Below are 19,610 nucleotides of genomic sequence, written 5' to 3' on the forward strand. Positions count from 1 at the left end.
CACATGTTTAAAATATAATGTAATATGATTTTTTTTTTTTGGCCATGTCGCTCACCACTAATATCTAGTCTCCAGTGTTTCACTCATAATTGTTCTTGTTGGGATGGTGAGATCTGGGAGCAATAACCAAGTTAAAGAGCTTATCACAATGTTTTGTTTTTTTTTCTTTTATTGTAGTACAGTTTGAGGTTATCTGCATATGATTACTTGATACTGTTTTAAGTGAAGGAAAGTACTAAGCCAGCAGTCCTGGGTTTGAGACCACTGAGCTAAGAAGTTTGACTGTTTCTTTGCAATCCTTCATTCGATCAAAAATGGCTGACACTGTATGTGTCTACAATATACTATGCAGTTTTCTGTTCTTTATTTCATAATTGCCTCAAAGCTCATAAAAGATTGATTGCCGTCGTTATTGTCATCATTACAGTATTATTATACAATTAGAAGATCATAATATACAGACATGTATGATTACAGTCTGCCATTTTTAGATCTCTGTCTACAGTAAATTGTATGCTATATGGGGTTCTATTTTTATTTAAGGTGCACTCATAATGATAATTGACAGTGTTTTTATTTGCACGGCCTTTTATGCAAGAAATGCAGCTAAAAGTGTTTTGTATCAAATCTAATATGTATATTTGTAATGCTTTCTTTTTCAACACTTCAGTGTGGGGGCAGTTTCGTGTAATTCATTTTAAACCTAGTAGGGATTGTTGCTTTACAGCAGTGAACACTACATTATTGGCTTTGGACTAATTTGTGTTGGAGGTTGTTGTCGTTTTGAGTGGTGTTGAAGGTGTTTCAGGAAGCACTAGTTATAATGTACACTCAACAAAAATATAAACGCAACACTTTTGGTTTTGCTCCCATTTTGTATGAGATGAACTCAAAGATATAAAACTTTTTCCACATACACAATATCACCATTTTCCTCAAATATTGTTCACAAACCAGTCTAAATCTGTGATAGTGAGCACTTCTCCTCTGCTGAGATAATCCATCCCACCTCACAGGTGTGCCATATCAAGATGCTGATTAGACACCATGATTAGTGCACAGGTGTGCCTTAGACTGCCCACAATAAAAGGCCACTCTGAAAGGTGCAGTTTTATCACACAGCACAATGCCACAGATGTCGCAAGATTTGAGGGAGCGTGCAATTGGCATGCTGACAGCAGGAATGTCAACCAGAGCTGTTGCTCGTGTATTGAATGTTCATTTCTCTACCATAAGCCGTCTCCAAAGGCGTTTCAGAGAATTTGGCAGTACATCCAACCAGCCTCACAACCGCAGACCATGTGTAACCACACCAGCCCAGGACCTCCACATCCAGCATGTTCACCTCCAAGATCGTCTGAGACCAGCCACTCGGACAGCTGCTGAAACAATCGGTTTGTATAACCAATGAATTTCTGCACAAACTGTCAGAAACCGTCTCAGGGAAGCTCATCTGCATGCTCGTCGTCCTTATCGGGGTCTCGACCTGACTCCAGTTCGTCGTCGTAACCGACTTGAGTGGGCAAATGCTCACATTCGCTGGCGTTTGGCACGTTGGAGAGGTGTTCTCTTCACGGATGAATCCCGGTTCACACTGTCCAGGGCAGATGGCAGACAGCGTGTGTGGCGTCGTGTGGGTGAGCGTTTTTCTGATGTCAGTGTTGTGGATTGAGTGGCCCATGGTGGCGGTGGGGTTATGGTATGGGCAGGCGTCTGTTATGGATGAAGAACACAGGTGCATTTTATTGATGGCATTTTGAATGCACAGAGATACCGTGATGAGAGGCCCATTGTTGTGCCGTACATCCAAGAACATCACCTCATGTTGCAGCAGGATAATGCATGGCCCCATGTTGCAAGGATCTGTACACAATTCGTGGAAGCTGAAAATGTCCCAGTTCTTGCATGGCCGGCATACTCACCGGACATGTCACCCATTGAGCATGTTTGGGATGCTCTGGACCTGCGTATACGACAGCATGTACCAGTTCCTGCCAATATCCAGCAACTTCGCACAGCCATTGAAGAGGAGTGGACCAACATTCCACAGGCCACAATTGACAACCTGATCAACTCTATGCGAAGGAGATGTGTTGCACTGCATGAGGCAAATGGTGGTCACACCAGATATTGACTGGTATCCCCCCCAATAAAACAAAACTGCACCTTTCAGAGTGGCCTTTTATTGTGGACCAGTCTAAGGCACACCTGTGCACTAATCATGGTGTCTAATCAGCATCTTGATATGGCACACCTGTGAGGTGGGATGGATTATCTCAGCAAAGGAGAAGTGCTCACTATCACAGATTTAGACTGGTTTGTGAACAATATTTGAGGGAAATGGTGATATTGTGTATGTGGAAAAAGTTTTAGATCTTTGAGTTCATCTCATACAAAATGGGAGCAAAACCAAAAGTGTTGCGTTTATATTTTTGTTGACTGTATATCCTCAGCACGCCTGATTTGAAAATATCCTCAAGGTTGGTGTCTGTATCTGTCCCAAAATTGTACAAGATTTTTCAGTCAGGTTCTACATGTTGTTAGGACATCTATGTGTATTTCTTAATTGTTAACCATGATATTGTACGGTGTTATTTACTCGCATCACATGTTGGTAAGTAGCAGTTTGTGTTCCTGTGGTCTAACAGGTATCTCCTCCAGCCCAAAGGCAATGGCAGCAAGTCCAAATCTGAGGACTTGGGATCCTTGCGTTTGACGCTCACCTACATAGAAGACACAGTGCTGCCATCTCTCTGCTACACGCCACTCTGCAGCCTGTTGCTGAAATCCCCAGATGTGAAGGTAAGATAGTAACTAAACCAACAGTAAATCATAATACAAGCAAAGCTCATAAGCAGATGTTTGCTATGGTAGTTTTTTGACTGTGATAACATTGTATTTACATTACACAAATGGCTCAAAGAATCTTTTATATGCGACTACTCTTGATTTGGCAGAGGGTTATCCGTTCCTACTGTGGCTCACCGCAGACATTTTGGGGTTCACTGAGGCACACTAATATTCAAATAATTTCACACTATCACAAATGTGTTAAATATTAAATAAAAAAAATCATACAAATTGTGAATGTTTTAAGTTATCAACAAATGTATATGATTAAACAAGTGTAAACAGAACAAAAAGCAACTGAATCAAATCGATATTTAATTTAATTTTAATTTAATTAGCTTATAATGCGCCAAATCACAGTAAAAGCCGTCTCAAGGCGCCTTACATAAAACAAGTCAACATAAAATTGAATAAATAATTAAAAATGAATAAAAAATTCAAATACATAAATAAAAACAGAAGTAAAAGAATAAAACAAATAAAAATAAAAACTATCCATAAGAAAGACAATAAAAATAGGTTTTGAGTTGAATATTTGGACAGTCCACCCTTTGCCCCTTGGAAAACAGAAAAATTTCTCTGTTATTACATTTTTCTTTGTCCTCTATACTAATTCCTAAACAGTTCTCTTCTTCACCTACCCTATATGTTTTCTATTACTTCCTGTTCTGCTCACATCTGTCACATCTGGTAATTCATTGACATTTGATCAGATATGTTGTTTGAGCATAGAAATGTGAGGTATGCATGCATGCATACATGAGGACTGAAATTGGGGAACCTCTGTTGTAAGACATAAACCTAAGTGTTTCCTTTGTTCACGCTCATCTGTTCATCTCATTTGTTCATGTTCTACACTGTGACACCACAGCCCATTTCTGCATCAGCAGCACACATTCTGGGGGATATTTGTCGAGAGCGATATGAAGCTGTGCTGCCCATGGTTCGACTGCTGCTCCACCACAATCGCTTTGTGCCTTTTGTCACTGCTGTTGCAGCTCTAGAGTTGGATAACACACAGTGAGTACAAACACTTGAGCACCAAAGGGCATGCATATATAAACAGTGGTATGCATTAGGGATGTGAATCGTACAACAACTCACGATTTAATTCGGTTCCGATTCTTGGGGTTACAATTCGATTCAGAATTGATTTTCAATTCAAAGAGCTCTGAGAAATAGTTATATTACTTAAAAAATGTTTATGTTTAAGAAAATGCAGCTTTACAAGGTTAATCAAGTGTTCTAGATGTAAATTTACTTATCTGCTTTGCTCGTTCAGAGTTGGCTGGCAGTTTAGCGAAGTTCTGGTCAGTAGTCGGCAGAGACCGCTGCTCCGCTCTTTTTAGCTCCGGGTGATAGTGTAGCATGTGGGCTTGCGGATTTGAAGTGTTTCCAAAGTACCTGACTTTCATTTTGCAGATTTTGCACACTGCATAAGTCATGTCAAGCTCCTTCTTACGCAGCAAATAATAAAATCCAAAATGCGCCCAAACATTTGCCTTCAGCAAAGACAGTGCTGGCTGAATTAGCTCTTCGTCCGCCATACTAAGCTGCAGCTCATGAATGTTTGAAGCACGTTGGACCCTCCCCTCGCGGGGACGCTGTAGTACAGAAGCCGTTGCCTGACAAACAGTACACGCAGCGAGTAAGCAAGAAAATGTTTTTAAATAATGCTTTTAAAAAATTGATTCTTGGACATTTTGGATTGATTCAGAATCGTAATAAATAAGAATCGCGATTCGGACGTGAATCGATTTTTTTCCGGCACCCCTAGTATGTATGAGTATGTTGGTAAATGTATACAAATAAATGTCAGTGTAGAGTTTTCGCTACCTTACCATGTTATTGGATTTTTATAAATTATGTAGCACCTGTCAACAAAATACTTCTTGAACAGAAAAATAAAAAAATAAAAACCATATTTATGAGTTGCACCGGTGTATAATTTGCACCTTTTTTCTGTATTTTCAGCTCTTTCATTTGTTGTACTGTTATTATTGACATTTATTCTTTTATTATTGAAGTTTATTTTTAGTGCTTTGATTCCCATGAAAGCGTTGTATGAATAGTCATTGTTCTTAATATGTATATGTCGCGGACATGAACGAGCGAAGCTCTTCAGCATCTCACCATGTCATTTAGGTCCTTCAGACATTTTTGTTTTTTGAGTAAATGGTTCTTTGGAGCATTAGCATGGCTAAAACCTTTCAGCTTCTGAGGGAGTTCCCCCCCCCCCCCCCCCCTGCCTTTTTAAGCATTTTCCTTTTTGCCTTTCAGCTTCTGGGGTGGCTTGCTTTTAACAACCTGGACCTCATTTCTGGCATAAAATATGTTTGTTTACTTACCAATATAAGTTTGGTGTCATTAGAAGTCCATAGTTCAAACGACGTGTTCAGTACAAATCTGCGGCAAACATTTTTATTCTTCTACTAAGGTGGATTATAACTTTTTGTGGTACACAGCACCAGCTACTGGACAGGAGGAACCTAGCAGTCCATGTGACTCACTGATTTCAAAATGCAGCTCTTTTCAACCAGATGTGCGGTGCCGTGACATGTCAATCATCTATGTCCAGTCAGATTTCAGGGAGTCCAGTGCATCCCTGGCCTCTGCTCTAGCTCCAACCATGCCGGGAAGTGTTCAGTATTTGCCATTTCCTGTTTCACTGTGAGTCAAAATTTGGCATTTCCTGTTTCAGTGTGAGCTTGCCACTGAGTTCCTGCGAGATTCCATGGGATCTTGTTTGTCAATCCAGGAAGTGTCGATCCAGGAAGTGTTTGACATTTGACATTTCCTGTTTCACTGTGGACTCAAAATTTGGCACTTCCTGTTTGGGCCACAGTGTACCATGAGCGAGCTTTGCACCGCTTGCGTGGCACTTCGTTTGTATTAATAATACACTTGTGATTTTTCTGTACACAGTGCATCTGCAAAGTATTCACAGTGCTTCACTTTTTCCACATTTACGTTCTCATTCCAAAATGGATGAAATTCATTTTTTCCCTCAAACGTCTACACACACTACCCCATAATGACAGTGTGAAAAAGTTTTTTTTATTTGTATTTATTTATTTATTTTAGATTTTTGCAAATGTATTAAAAACAAACAAAAAATCTATCACATGTACATAAGTATTCACAGCCTTTGCCATGAAGCTCAAAATTGAGCTCAGGTGCAGTTTCCACTGATCATCCTTGAGATGTTTCTACAGCATAATTGGAGTCTACCTGGGGAAAATTCAGTTGATTGGACATGATTTGGAAAGACACACACCTGTCTACATATAAGGACCCACAGTTGACAGTGCATGCCAGAGCACAAACCAAGCATGAAGTCAAAGGAATTGTCTGTAGACCGCTGTGACAGGATTGACTTGAGGCACCGATCGGGGAAAAGGAACAGAAACATTTCTACTGCTTTGAAGTTTCCAGTGAGCACAGTGGCCTCCATCTGTAAATGGAAGATGTTCTGATCCACCAGGAGGCACTGAAGGACTGGTTTGCTGGTCTAATGAGACAAAGATTGAATGCTTGAACTCTTTGGCGTGAATACCAGGCGTTGTGTTTAGAGGAAACCAGGCACCATTCTGACAGTGAAGCATGGTGGTGGCAGCATCATGCTGTGGGGATGTTTTTCAATGGCAGGAACTGGGAGACTTGTCAGGATTGAGGGAAAGATTAATGCAGTAATGTACAGAGACATCCTGGATGAAAACCTGCTCCAGAGCGCTCTTGACCTCAAACTGGGGCAATAGTTCATCTTTCAGCAGGACAATGACCCTAAGCACACAGCCAAGATATCAAAGGAGTGGCTTCCCTCACAACACCTTGAATGTCCTTGAGTGGCCCAGCCAGAGCCATCATCTCTGGAGGCATCTGAAAATGGCTGTCCACCAATGCTCCCCATCCAACCTGATGGAGCTTGAGAGGTGCTGCAAAGAGGAATGGGCAAAACTGCCCAAAGATAGGTGTACCAAGCTTGTGGCATCATATTCAAGAAGACCTGAGGTTGTAATTGCTGCCAAAACTGCATCAACAAAGTATTGAGCAAAGGCTGTGAATGCTTCTGTACATGTGATTTCTTAGTTTATTTTTTTAATAAATTTGCACAAAAAAAACAACAACTTTATGTTGTCATTATGGGGTATTGTGAGTAGAATTTTTGAGGGGAACAAATTAGTCTAATCCATTTTTGGAATAAGATTGTAACATAACAAAATGTGGAAAAATGAAGCATTGTGAATACTTTCCAGATGCATCTGACAAAATGATCCACAGCATCGTCTTAAAAACTACGGCTCAAAAACACTCAAACCTGTCAACACAGGTGAGATGTATTGTACATAATCTCATGTTTTAATTTATTTAATGTAATTGTTTGTTGTATGTCTGAGGACTACAGATGGAAAGTAGCTTTTAGCTAAATCTGGCATATTTACACTAAAGCATGAAAATGTACAAAGTGTTCATTAAAGTGCATTGTCCTCATCAAATAAACAATAAATAAAATAATAATAATAATAAATCGTAATGTATTTCCATTAAAAATCCCTCACATGTATCGAACAGAGCAGTCTGGACGTCCCCAGTAACAATGACGTTCAGCACTGAGACTCACTGATTCAAGGAAAGTGGTTACAATATTTCCCTGATTAAAAGCCCATGCGTTTATTTTTTCAAACCGTGCTCAGACACGGGACCTAAACGAGGCAGGGTGTAATTCAAGGCTGGTGATTATTAACAAAATGCTGCTTGCTGGCTGCACTGTTATATGGTGTAAAGTTTCACACATAATCCTTGGGTGTGACAACCCAAACTGCTTTAGATAAGAGCCCTCTGTGGGGCTGTGAACCCGTACACCTAAATGATGGACATTGCAGAAGGCTGTGATTTCTCACTTTTCCGGTTTCATGCCTTCCTCTCCCATCATACTTTAAAGTTTTTGCAGTGTGCATGCAGATTACATTTCGATCATGGATCAAATACATTTGGCAGAAAAGTCCACATATATGACCAACTTCACAACACGTAGTCGGAAAAAGATGCTCAAATGACCTGCAATTCATGGAGGAAATTGTACGTATTGTACCGTTGGTCTGGAGGTGGATGATTGTATAAAGACCTGGAGCAAGTTGAGGGACAGATTAATCCAGAAAAAGCTGCTGTTCCTGCAGAAATTGCAAATAAATAAAGATGCGATGGAGAACTTAAAAGGCTCACGTGCACGTTGCCGTCATTGCATGGCCACGGAGTTGCAGAAGCATAAATCAGGCTTTAGGATTTTAAGGTACCACCCTGCAGCTGACTTAGAAAAAGAGTGACTCAACCAAATGTAATCTTTTTAATGCACGTAATGCCCGGCACTTATTTAAGGCAGGCGTTTATTTTTTTCAGACGAAGTTTTGACCCGGTCATTAAATGAGGCAGATCCCGATTTAAGGTCAGGCATTTAATCAAGGAAATGCATAACCCTAATTGGTGCTCTGGATTCCCTGTAGATTGTTTGGCGCTTCCTGACTGGAACTAATCCGTTACATACATATAACGGATTTTGTCCATTTTCTACATATAATGGATTTTAATTATAATGGACAAAATTTTCTGATCCACCTAAATCCATTATATGCAAGTTTTATTGCGTGTGTGTGTGTATGTATGTATGAAATCCTAGGCAAAATTGTACATTCTAAAATCTTAGTCATTTCTATTATCTATAACAAGCAGAATGCACTTTAGAACAGTAGAGGTTTACTTGTGACTTTATTTTATTTGACCTTAAATTTTAATTTTAATTTTAAAACTTTAAATCTCTTGAAAAGCTCTCAGTATTGCTGCAAACCACAGAGCCAATCTGCTCTGTATTTGCCTGAGTCCATCACATTTCAGATGCTTTGCAGAGTAGGTCCTTATTGCTACTTGGATGGGAGACCTGTTAGGAAGACCAGGGCCTGTATGAGTTTCTCCAGGTAAAACTGGAGTTGGTCAGGAAGAGCACCGGGCATAAAACTTGTGCCAGATACTGTACTGGATCCGCTGTGGTGACCCTGACCAAAAACAGAAAACAGAAAGTGGGGTAGGTGAAAGAAAGATGACAACATTGCTGCAACTCAATGATTGTAAATTTAAATGGCTTTCATAAATTTACTGGTAGTCACCAGGGAGGTAAATCAGCCAAACTCAGAGCCAGGTCAAATCCTGGATAAATAGAGTGGGTGTCTGAAAAGTCTGTAAAAACTTTGTCAAATCTATAGGTAATGAGATACAGCCAATATTTTGGAAATTGGATAGGGCATACCCTGCAGTCATTGCTCGTAAATAAGCAAGGACAATTACAAGCATGGACTCTGTACAAGGACAGGAAAAAGAAGTGACGAAGCCAGCTCCTTTCTGCAAGGTTCAGGTTGTGAACTTGAAGTTCTGAGAGCGACTGCACAAAAAGGTGCGACGCTGATAAAAGACAGTAGGTGCAGCCCTTTTATGTGTATAACTGTGCATCATGGAATTTTTGTCATATTACCAGATTCATAGTGGAGTGGTATAGAGAATGGTTTCCATGGAGACATTTCATGAAGGAGTGTAGTTAATAACAGCAAAGCTTCTGAGTGATGTTTATTGAACTAGAAAAGGCTTATTATAGTTGGAGGTGCGCATGTGTGCTGCATAACTGCCGTTGTTCAGTCATGTATGTTGGAGCAAGAACTTAGGTTAGAAACAGTATCTACAATATGGGTAACATTCCAGCTGGGTCATGTCTGCATCAAGGATTTTTTTTAAAAGACTATACTTTTTTGACAGTTATGGGTGTGCCTTTTGGGATTAAACGCTAGACTCTTGCTGCATAATTTTTGCAGCTGACATTGTGTTCTGCAGCACTAGATGCCAGAAAGTACTGTAGAAAAAAGACAGAAGAATGGAAAAGGGTTTCAGAAGACAGATGATTACGGATTAAGATAAAGACTACCATATTTGAGACTTAATGATGATCAGGACTCAGACGTTATTGTACATGAAGAGGTATGGAAAATACTAAATGCATTTAAATCAGTGGAAGCCAAAGATGGAGAACTAGATACATAAATAAGCCAGAGTACACTCTGGATTGAACAATAAACTATAGGAGTATAACATTAGGGGTGTTGTGTGACTAAAAAATTGAGGCAAGAGTTAAAGGTCCTGTATATAAGACCGTGGAAAGACAAGCAGTTATTGGGCTAAGGCATGGATAGTGAAGGGAGTGCAGGTGAAGAAGTTGGATGTGACAGAAATGGAAATGGTTGATGGATGTGTGGAGGTACAAATTTGGCTACAATAAGAAATTAAAACTGAGCTGGAACAATAGGATAAATATGTGACAGAGTGTAGGAAGGCAGTTTGAGGTGGGTTGGATGTGATGAGAAGAAATAACTGAGAACAGTCCTGGAAGTACAGGAGAAAGAGGGGGGAGCTGAAATGGAGTGTGCATAAAGGAGGACTTGGAGGAAAATGGGCTTCAAGCAGAGGAGGCCCATGATTGGGCTAAAGTTGATCTGAAACATTAATGATATATAGAAAAAGCTTTGTAACAGGGCTGTGAAAACTCCGCAGATCCACGGGATTCCGCGGATTTCATCATGGGGAGGGGGGGGTGAGATTTAGTGATGTACTCTTTAATCGTGAACATCACTGAGTTTTTAAATGCTTATCGCAAAGTGTTCTCTTTTTGTACGACATCGTGTAAGTTTTATAAGTCCGTGGACACTGATCTGTGTGTTACAGATACAAATCAGTTTCCTCAGATCCGCGGAGTTTCGCGGAGGAAAAATGCCACTCAAAGCGTAGCTGTTACGACAGTTGTCTTAAAGCAGGACTGGTTGGTTGCTGCGGCGATGCTGTGTGGCTAAAACTTAGCATGTGGACATCCCAAACTTTTAGAGCTTTCAAGTTTTTAAAAGATTTGTGCAGCATGTCTGTGTCACGGACCGACGTCGCACAGAGAGAAGACGGCGAGAAAGAGTGTTTGAAAAAAGGACAAGAATCCGTGGAATTGTCGCTGACTTCATCAACACACCTGAAAGATAAAAGAAACGGGAAAAGTGAACTGTGCCCTCAGGAAACACCGTAAGAATTTTTCTCTCCCTGGAAAATAAACATTCTGCTGTTCAAACAGGATTTTAGACAAGATTATGTGACTTTTTTTTTTTTTTACTAATCTAGACTTTCATTGTAAAAAAGACATTGTCTCTTTGAATGGATTTAGGCTGCATGAATTTACACAAGAATATGTGACTTTTTTCTATAAGTTATGTTATTGATATTTTACCATGATTTTCCAAATATTCTACAAGCTTTAGCTATGGTTTTTGAAATGTTGTAACAGTCTTTTCAGTCTTCATAAATTTCATGTAGTTTAATTGTTCTGAGTTAATGCATAATTTGGTTTACAATTAAAGGAAAATCATTCCAGGTCCTACTTCCACGTCATATTCTGTTATTTCAACATGATCATTGACAGGTCAAATTAAAGGTTGAATATAAGATCATTTAAATATCCACTAATTTTGAGATTTATTCTTCCAGGAGATGCTGAAAAAGTATAATTCGATAAAAATTTAATTCTGGGGCTCCACAGGGCCCTAGACCCCAGCTCCTGGGGAGCTGTACCCCCCCCCCCCCCCCCAGACCCCCTGCAAATTTTCCTCGGATTTCACAATTTTCATTTCACAGCCCTGTTATAAAATGTCAGAATAGTAAATGACAGGAATGACAGCCAGAACTGCAAAGAGTTGCATTTACAACCATGGATTTTTATTTACCACATTTTCTGGAGTATAAGTCACCTGTTTTTTTGTTTGTTTGTTTGTTTGTTTTTTTCAAGTTTGAGAGGTCCTGCAACTTATAGTCTGGTGCAACTTATACACAGAGGGGAACCCAATAGCAACCACATATTTTCTTTACATTTGAAATGGGAAACACACCATTAAATTGCCTTTTCGTTTTAATAAACGAGAAAGGTAGACACTTCCCAACAGGGTTTGAATACTTTCAACACATCTTTAAAACCGAGTCGGGGTCACAATTAAAGCATTCTTTAAACCAGTGTTCATGATGGCGTTACTATTTTGAGGTTTTCCTCATGACCGCTCCAAATAAAATAAAGTTAGCAGTCATGCTCACTCCAAGCAAATATGTATGAATAAATGTCTTTATCAGATACCAAAGAGTGTCTAATGACACAAAGAACTGCACCGTAAAAACGTAGAGAAACAGACGTGTGTGTGTGTGTGTGTGTGTGTGTGTGTGTGTGTGTGTGTGTGTGTGTGTGTGTGTGTGTGTGTGTGAGTGTGTGAGTGTGTGTGTGTGTGTGGTGTGTGTGTGTGTGTGTGTGTGTGTGGTGTGTGTGTGTGTGTGTGTGTGTATCTATCGTCCACCTGGTCGTTACTGTGAGTTTCTCTGTGAATTTTCAGACCTTTTGTCTGACTTAGTGCTTAGCTCAGATAAGATAATTATAGTGGGCGATTTTAACATCCACACAGATGCTGAGAATGACAGCCTCAACACTGCATTTAATCTATTATTAGACTCTGTTGGCTTTGCTCAAAAAGTAAATGAGTCCACCCACCACTTTAATCATATCTTAGATCTTGTTCTGACTTATGGTATGGAAATAGAAGACTTAACAGTATTCCCTGAAAACTCCCTTCTGTCTGATCATTTCTTAATAACATTTACATTTACTCTGATGGACTACCCAGCAGTGGGGAATAAGTTTCATTACACTAGAAGTCTTTCAGAAAGCGCTGTAACTAGGTTTAAGGATATGATTCCTTCTTTATGTTCTCTAATGCCATATACCAACACAGTGCAGAGTAGCTACCTAAACTCTGTAAGTGAGATAGAGTATCTCGTCAATAGTTTTACATCCTCATTGAAGACAACTTTGGATGCTGTAGCTCCTCTGAAAAAGAGAGCTTTAAATCAGAAGTGCCTGACTCCGTGGTATAACTCACAAACTCGTAGCTTAAAGCAGATAACCCGTAAGTTGGAGAGGAAATGGCATCTCACTAATTTAGAAGATCTTCACTTAGCCTGGAAAAAGAGTCTGTTGCTCTATAAAAAAGCCCTCCGTAAAGCTAGGACATCTTTCTACTCATCACTAATTGAAGAAAATAAGAACAACCCCAGGTTTCTTTTCAGCACTGTAGCCAGGCTGACAAAGAGTCAGAGCTCTATTGAGCTGAGTATTCCATTAACTTTAACTAGTAATGACTTCATGACTTTCTTTGCTAACAAAATTTTAACTATTAGAGAAAAATTACTCATAACCATCCCAAAGACGTATCGTTATCTTTGGCTGCTTTCAGTGATGCCGGTATTTGGTTAGACTCTTTCTCTCCGATTGTTCTGTCTGAGTTATTTTCATTAGTTACTTCATCCAAACCATCAACATGTTTATTAGACCCCATTCCTACCAGGCTGCTCAAGGAAGCCCTACCATTATTTAATGCTTCGATCTTAAATATGATCAATCTATCTTTGTTAGTTGGCTATGTACCACAGGCTTTTAAGGTAGCAGTAATTAAACCATTACTTAAAAGCCATCACTTGACCCAGCTATCTTAGCTAATTATAGGCCAATCTCCAACCTTCCTTTTCTCTCAAAATTCTTGAAAGGGTAGTTGTAAAACAGCTAACTGATCATCTGCAGAGGAATGGTCTATTTGAAGAGTTTCAGTCAGGTTTTAGAATTCATCATAGTACAGAAACAGCATTAGTGAAGGTTACAAATGATCTTCTTATGGCCTCGGACAGTGGACTCATCTCTGTGCTTGTTCTGTTAGACCTCAGTGCTGCTTTTGATACTGTTGACCATAAATTTTATTACAGAGATTAGAGCATGCCATAGGTATTAAAGGCACTGCGCTGCGGTGGTTTGAATCATATTTGTCTAATAGATTACAATTTGTTCATGTAAATGGGGAATCTTCTTCACAGACTAAAGTTAATTATGGAGTTCCACAAGGTTCTGTGCTAGGACCAATTTTATTCACTTTATACATGCTTCCCTTAGGTAGTATTATTAGACGGTATTGCTTAAATTTTCATTGTTACGCAGATGATACCCAGCTTTATCTATCCATGAAGCCAGAGGACACACACCAATTAGCTAAACTGCAGGATTGTCTTACAGACATAAAGACATGGATGACCTCTAATTTCCTGCTTTTAAACTCAGATAAAACTGAAGTTATTGTACTTGGCCCCACAAATCTTAGAAACATGGTGTCTAACCAGATCCTTACTCTGGATGGCATTACCCTGACCTCTAGTAATACTGTGAGAAATCTTGGAGTCATTTTTGATCAGGATATGTCATTCAAAGCGCATATTAAACAAATATGTAGGACTACTTTTTTGCATTTACGCAATATCTCTAAAATTAGAAAGGTCTTGTCTCAGAGTGATGCTGAAAAACTAATTCATGCATTTATTTCCTCTAGGCTGGACTATTGTAATTCATTATTATCAGGTTGTCCTAAAAGTTCCCTAAAAAGCCTTCAGTTAATTCAAAATGCTGCAGCTAGAGTACCGACGGGGACTAGAAGGAGAGAGCATATCTCACCCATATTGGCCTCTCTTCATTGGCTTCCTGTTAATTCTAGAATAGAATTTAAAATTCTTCTTCTTACTTATAAGGTTTTGAATAATCAGGTCCCATCTTATCTTAGGGACCTCGTAGTACCATATCACCCTAATAGAGCGCTTCGCTCTCAGACTGCAGGCTTACTTGTAGTTCCTAGGGTTTGTAAGAGTAGAATGGGAGGCAGAGCCTTCAGCTTTCAGGCTCCTCTCCTGTGGAACCAGCTCCCAATTCAGATCAGGGAGACAGACACCCTCTCTACTTTTAAGATTAGGCTTAAAACTTTCCTTTTTGCTAAAGCTTATAGTTAGGGCTGGATCAGGTGACCCTGAACCATCCCTTAGTTATGCGGCTATAGACGTAGACTGCTGGGGGCTTCCCATGATGCACTGTTTCTTTCTCTTTTTGCTCTGTATGCACCACTCTGCATTTAATCATTAGTGATCGATCTCTGCTCCCCTCCACAGCATGTCTTTTTCCTGGTTCTCTCCCTCAGCCCCAACCAGTCCCAGCAGAAGACTGCCCCTCCCTGAGCCTGGTTCTGCTGGAGGTTTCTTCCTGTTAAAAGGGAGTTTTTCCTTCCCACTGTAGCCAAGTGCTTGCTCACAGGGGGTCGTTTTGACCGTTGGGGTTTTACATAATTATTGTATGGCCTTGCCTTACAATATAAAGCGCCTTGGGGCAACTGTTTGTTGTGATTTGGCACTATATAAAAAAAATTGATTGATTGATTGATTGTGTGTGTGTGTGCGCGCACACATGTACATACGCGGTGCGCTGTTACAGTGCAAACAAACAGACATTCATATCTGCGTGTGTGTGTGGTGCGCTGTTAAGGTGCAATTGAACAGATATTCATGTCCACAGCAGAGTAACAATGTGAACAGTAAATATAAATGGACTGTGAGCTGATTTAAAAGTGAACTTACCATAAGTTTGCGTTGGACCGCTCTGTCATTTTGGGGAATGTTCCATGTAGAAAGTAATTCACAAAAGGTCAGCGCTGTGCTCAACATGTCTGTTTGACAATCCACAGTCAAATGAGGAATAGGAAAAGACCCAAACAGCTTGCTGACTGAGCTCTGGAAAGAGACTCAAACAAAACAGTCTGTCATCTGATCATAAAATGGGGACCTGGTGGGTCCATAGCTGGGAAGATCCACGAAAGGAGCCCATCCAGATGGAGATGCCACCTGCGAGGTGGGCCTCCCAGTCTGTGCCTTCCGCCGGCAGGAGAGGGAGAGATTACGGGGCGACTGCTCCCCAGCCACAGCGTGGGCTAATTAGCCCTGCTTCTCACCCAAAGTGGCTGTGTGGCATAAAATCTGTCCCAAGATGCCTTGCTTCAGGAACGAGGCGTCAGAATCACCATAGTAAGATAAAGAAAGAAATAAAGGAAGGAGGAAAAAACAAAATGTTCTTTGTTCTGAAGAAATACTGTAACATGTTTTTTTACTGGAAGACCACATTTTTCAATGATATTGGGAAGAAATCTTATTTGGTAATACAAGGACAGTTCTTTTAACAAGAAGAAAATTAATGGTGAGTTTATTTTGTAAAATCACTTGCACTAAAATTTGTACTAAAAAAAAGTTAAATTATAAAGTATGTTCACATCACATAAGATTGTCTTTTCAGTGGCTTAAAGAAGCAGTTTGCGCTTGTAACAAAAACATTAATTAGCGCTTAGCTTCCAGTGGTTAAAGCAGTGTTTTTGTTGTAAATATATAAATAATACACTGGATTTTCAAGCGTTTCAGTGTGGTACATTCACCTCACAAATGATCATCTGTTCAGTGCCTGAAAAAATCAGTTTACTCGCATTTTATGCCCTTACAGTGACATTAATTAGCTCATTAGCTGTGCTCCTTTACACCGTGTGCCTTATAAATGAATAATACAGTGATTTAATCCATTTTGCTTCTTCTTGCATGAAGTGATAAATGCAACTTATACTCCAGTGCAACTTGCATGTTTTTCTGTCTTAAAGAGGCATTTTTTTTTTGACCAGTGCGTCTTATACTCTGGAAAATACAGTATTTTTTTTTTTTTTGCATGTGTGCATGACCTGTTGAATACTGTGGCTCTTTCATGCCTAGCCTATACTTCATTTGTTTGGCTCAAGAATGGGCATCAAAATGTTAAATGTTCCCCTTTTGGTATTTGGTTTGCTTTCAGACAACAGTATTTCTCAGTTGACAAGCAAAAGTGACATGTAAACACTGCTCATATTTCTCTGTTTATCTTCTGGGGTTTACATCATAGCAACTTCAGAAGCCAAGGTGTTAATATCTGAGCTATTGCTACCCTCGATTGGCTGAGTCCCAGTTAGCTTTTGGTAATTATGCTGATCAGTCCTCAGCAGCACTGCTTTATGGTATTAATTATTCTTCTCTCATCGCCCCTTTGTCAATGTTTACTTCAAATTGCCACCCTCCTACAATTTTTCTGGATGAGTTAAAATTTTGTTTTACTGTGCAAACTGTGGATTATTGTGAGTGGTACACACTTTTTGGTCTGTAGTTTTAAAAAAGTTCCAGTTTAAGTCTGTGCTGAGCTTTCTGCCCAAGAGGTTTGCGAGATTTGTTTGTTTCAGGGTTTGCTCATGACATGACACTGTACTACAAATCAGTAAAAACTGATCTGTAATTAGTTTGTTGAACTTTATATATTGCCTAATATAGTTTATGGATTTTCAGACACACTACAATTAGGCATGGGCTGGTATGAGATTTGGACGGTATGATAACCGTGGGCAAAAATACCGCGGTTTTACGGTATTATGTATAGCTTTAAAATGTTCTTTAACAACATTATGGATATTTGCATATGAAGCGCGCATGATTCAGGCGCACTAATTGAGGTGATGTCTACTGCTACGAGCACTATACCACTGATAACTTTAGAGAAAATACCAAAATAATAGTCACTCTGTTAGACATGTACCATCTGCCCTGTGGGAAATATGACTTACTTGCTTAGGGAGAAACGTGGCTGGAATAAGGTCCGGAACTCCGGATGCTCAATACTTGGCCCAGCTTCACCAACAAAGTGCTTGGAATGGATGTATTTGTCCTTCTTGACATGTTTGTGGGAGAAATTTTGTCGACCACAAGCACGACCCAAGTCAATCAATCAATCAATCAATTTTTTTTTTATATAGCGCCAAATCACAACAAACAGTTGCCCCAAGGCGCTTTATATTGTAAGGCAAGGCCATACAATAATGATGTAAAACCCCAACGGTCAAAACGACCCCCTGTGAGCAAGCACCTTGGCTACAGTGGGAAGGAAAAAAACTCCCTTTTAACAGGAAGAAACCTCCAGCAGAACCAGGCTCCGGGAGGGGCAGTCTTCTGCTGGGACTGGTTGGGGCTGAGGGAGAGAACCAGGAAAAAGACATGCTGTGGAGGGGAGCAGAGATCGATCACTAATGATTAAATGCAGAGTGGTGCATACAGAGCAAAAAGAGAAAGAAACAGTGCATCATGGGAACCCCCCAGCAGTCTACGTCTATAGCAGCATAACTAAGGGATGGTGATCCAGCCCTAACTATAAGCTTTAGCAAAAAGGAAAGTTTTAAGCCTAATCTTAAAAGTAGAGAGGGTGTCTGTCTCCCTGATCTGAATTGGGAGCTGGTTCCACAGGAGAGGAGCCTGAAAGCTGAAGGCTCTGCCTCCCATTCTACTCTTACAAACCCTAGGAACTACAAGTAAGCCTGCAGTCTGAGAGCGAAGCGCTCTATGGGGTGATATGGTACTACGAGGTCCCTAAGATAAGATGGGACCTGATTATTCAAAACCTTATAAGTAAGAAGAAGAATTTTAAATTCTATTCTAGAATTAACAGGAAGCCAATGAAGAGAGGCCAATATGGGTGAGATATGCTCTCTCCTTCTAGTCCCCGTCAGCACTCTAGCTGCAGCATTTTGAATTAACTGAAGGCTTTTAGGGAACTTTTAGGACAACCTGATAATAATGAATTACAATAGTCCAGCCTAGAGGAAATAAATGCATGAATTAGTTTTTCAGCATCACTCTGAGACAAGACCTTTCTGATTTTAGAGATATTGCGTAAATGCAAAAAAGCAGTCCTACATATTTGTTAATATGCGCTTTGAATGACATATCCTGATCAAAATGACTCCAAGATTTCTCACAGTATTACTAGAGGTCAGGGTAATGCCCTCCACAGTAAGGATCTGGTAGACACCATGTTTCTAGATTTGTGGGGCCAAGTACAATAACTTCAGTTTATCTGAGTTTAAAAGCAGGAAATTAGAGGTCATCCATGTCTTTATGTCTGTAAGACAATCCTGCAGTTTAGCTAATTGGTGTGTGTCGTCTGGCTTCATGGATAGATAAAGCTGGGTATCATCTGCGTAACAATGAAAATTTAAGCAATACCGTCTAATAATACTGCCTAAGGGAAGCATATATAAAGTGAATAAAATTGGTCCTAGCACAGAACCTTGTGGAACTCCATAATTAACTTTAGTCTGTGAAGAAGATTCCCCATTTACATGAACAAATTGTAATCTATTAGACAAATATGATTCAAACCACCGCAGCGCAGTGCCTTTAATACCTATGGTATGCTCTAATCTCTGTAATAAAATTTTATGGTCAACAGTATCAAAAGCAGCACTGAGGTCTAACAGAACAAGCACAGAGATGAGTCCACTGTCCGAGGCCATAAGAAGATCATTTGTAACCTTCATTAATGCTGTTTCTGTACTATGATGAATTCTAAAACCTGACTGAAACTCTTCAAATAGACCATTCCTCTGCAGATGATCAGTTAGCTGTTTTACAACTACCCCTTTCAAGAATTTTTGAGAGAAAAGGAAGGTTGGAGATTGGCCTATAATTAGCTAAGATAGCTGGGTCAAGTGATGGCTTTTTAAGTAATGGTTTAATTACTGCCACCTTAAAAGCCTGTGGTACATAGCCAACTAACAAAGATAGATTGATCATATTTAAGATCGAAGCATTAAATAATGGTAGGGCTTCCTTGAGCAGCTGGTAGGAATGGGGTCTAATAAACATGTTGATGGTTTGGATGAAGTAACTAATGAAAATAACTCAGACAGAACAATCGGAGAGAAGAGTCTAACCAAATACCGGCATCACTGAAAGCA

At 39.8% G+C, this 19,610-nt stretch overlaps 1 protein-coding gene across 1 annotated transcript in view; it reads left to right on the plus strand.

Moving 5' to 3' along the window:
• Positions 1 to 19,610, plus strand: part of rasa2 (RAS p21 protein activator 2) — a 167,061-nt gene that overhangs the window by 102,069 nt on the left and 45,382 nt on the right. Inside the window, 2 exon segments of the mRNA XM_034168784.1 lie at positions 2,649 to 2,802; positions 3,722 to 3,870. Of these exon segments, the coding sequence (XP_034024675.1) occupies positions 2,649 to 2,802; positions 3,722 to 3,870 (303 nt within the window).

Source organism: Thalassophryne amazonica, chromosome 4 (genome assembly GCF_902500255.1).
Source record: "Thalassophryne amazonica chromosome 4, fThaAma1.1, whole genome shotgun sequence".
Lineage (NCBI taxonomy): Eukaryota > Metazoa > Chordata > Actinopteri > Batrachoidiformes > Batrachoididae > Thalassophryne > Thalassophryne amazonica.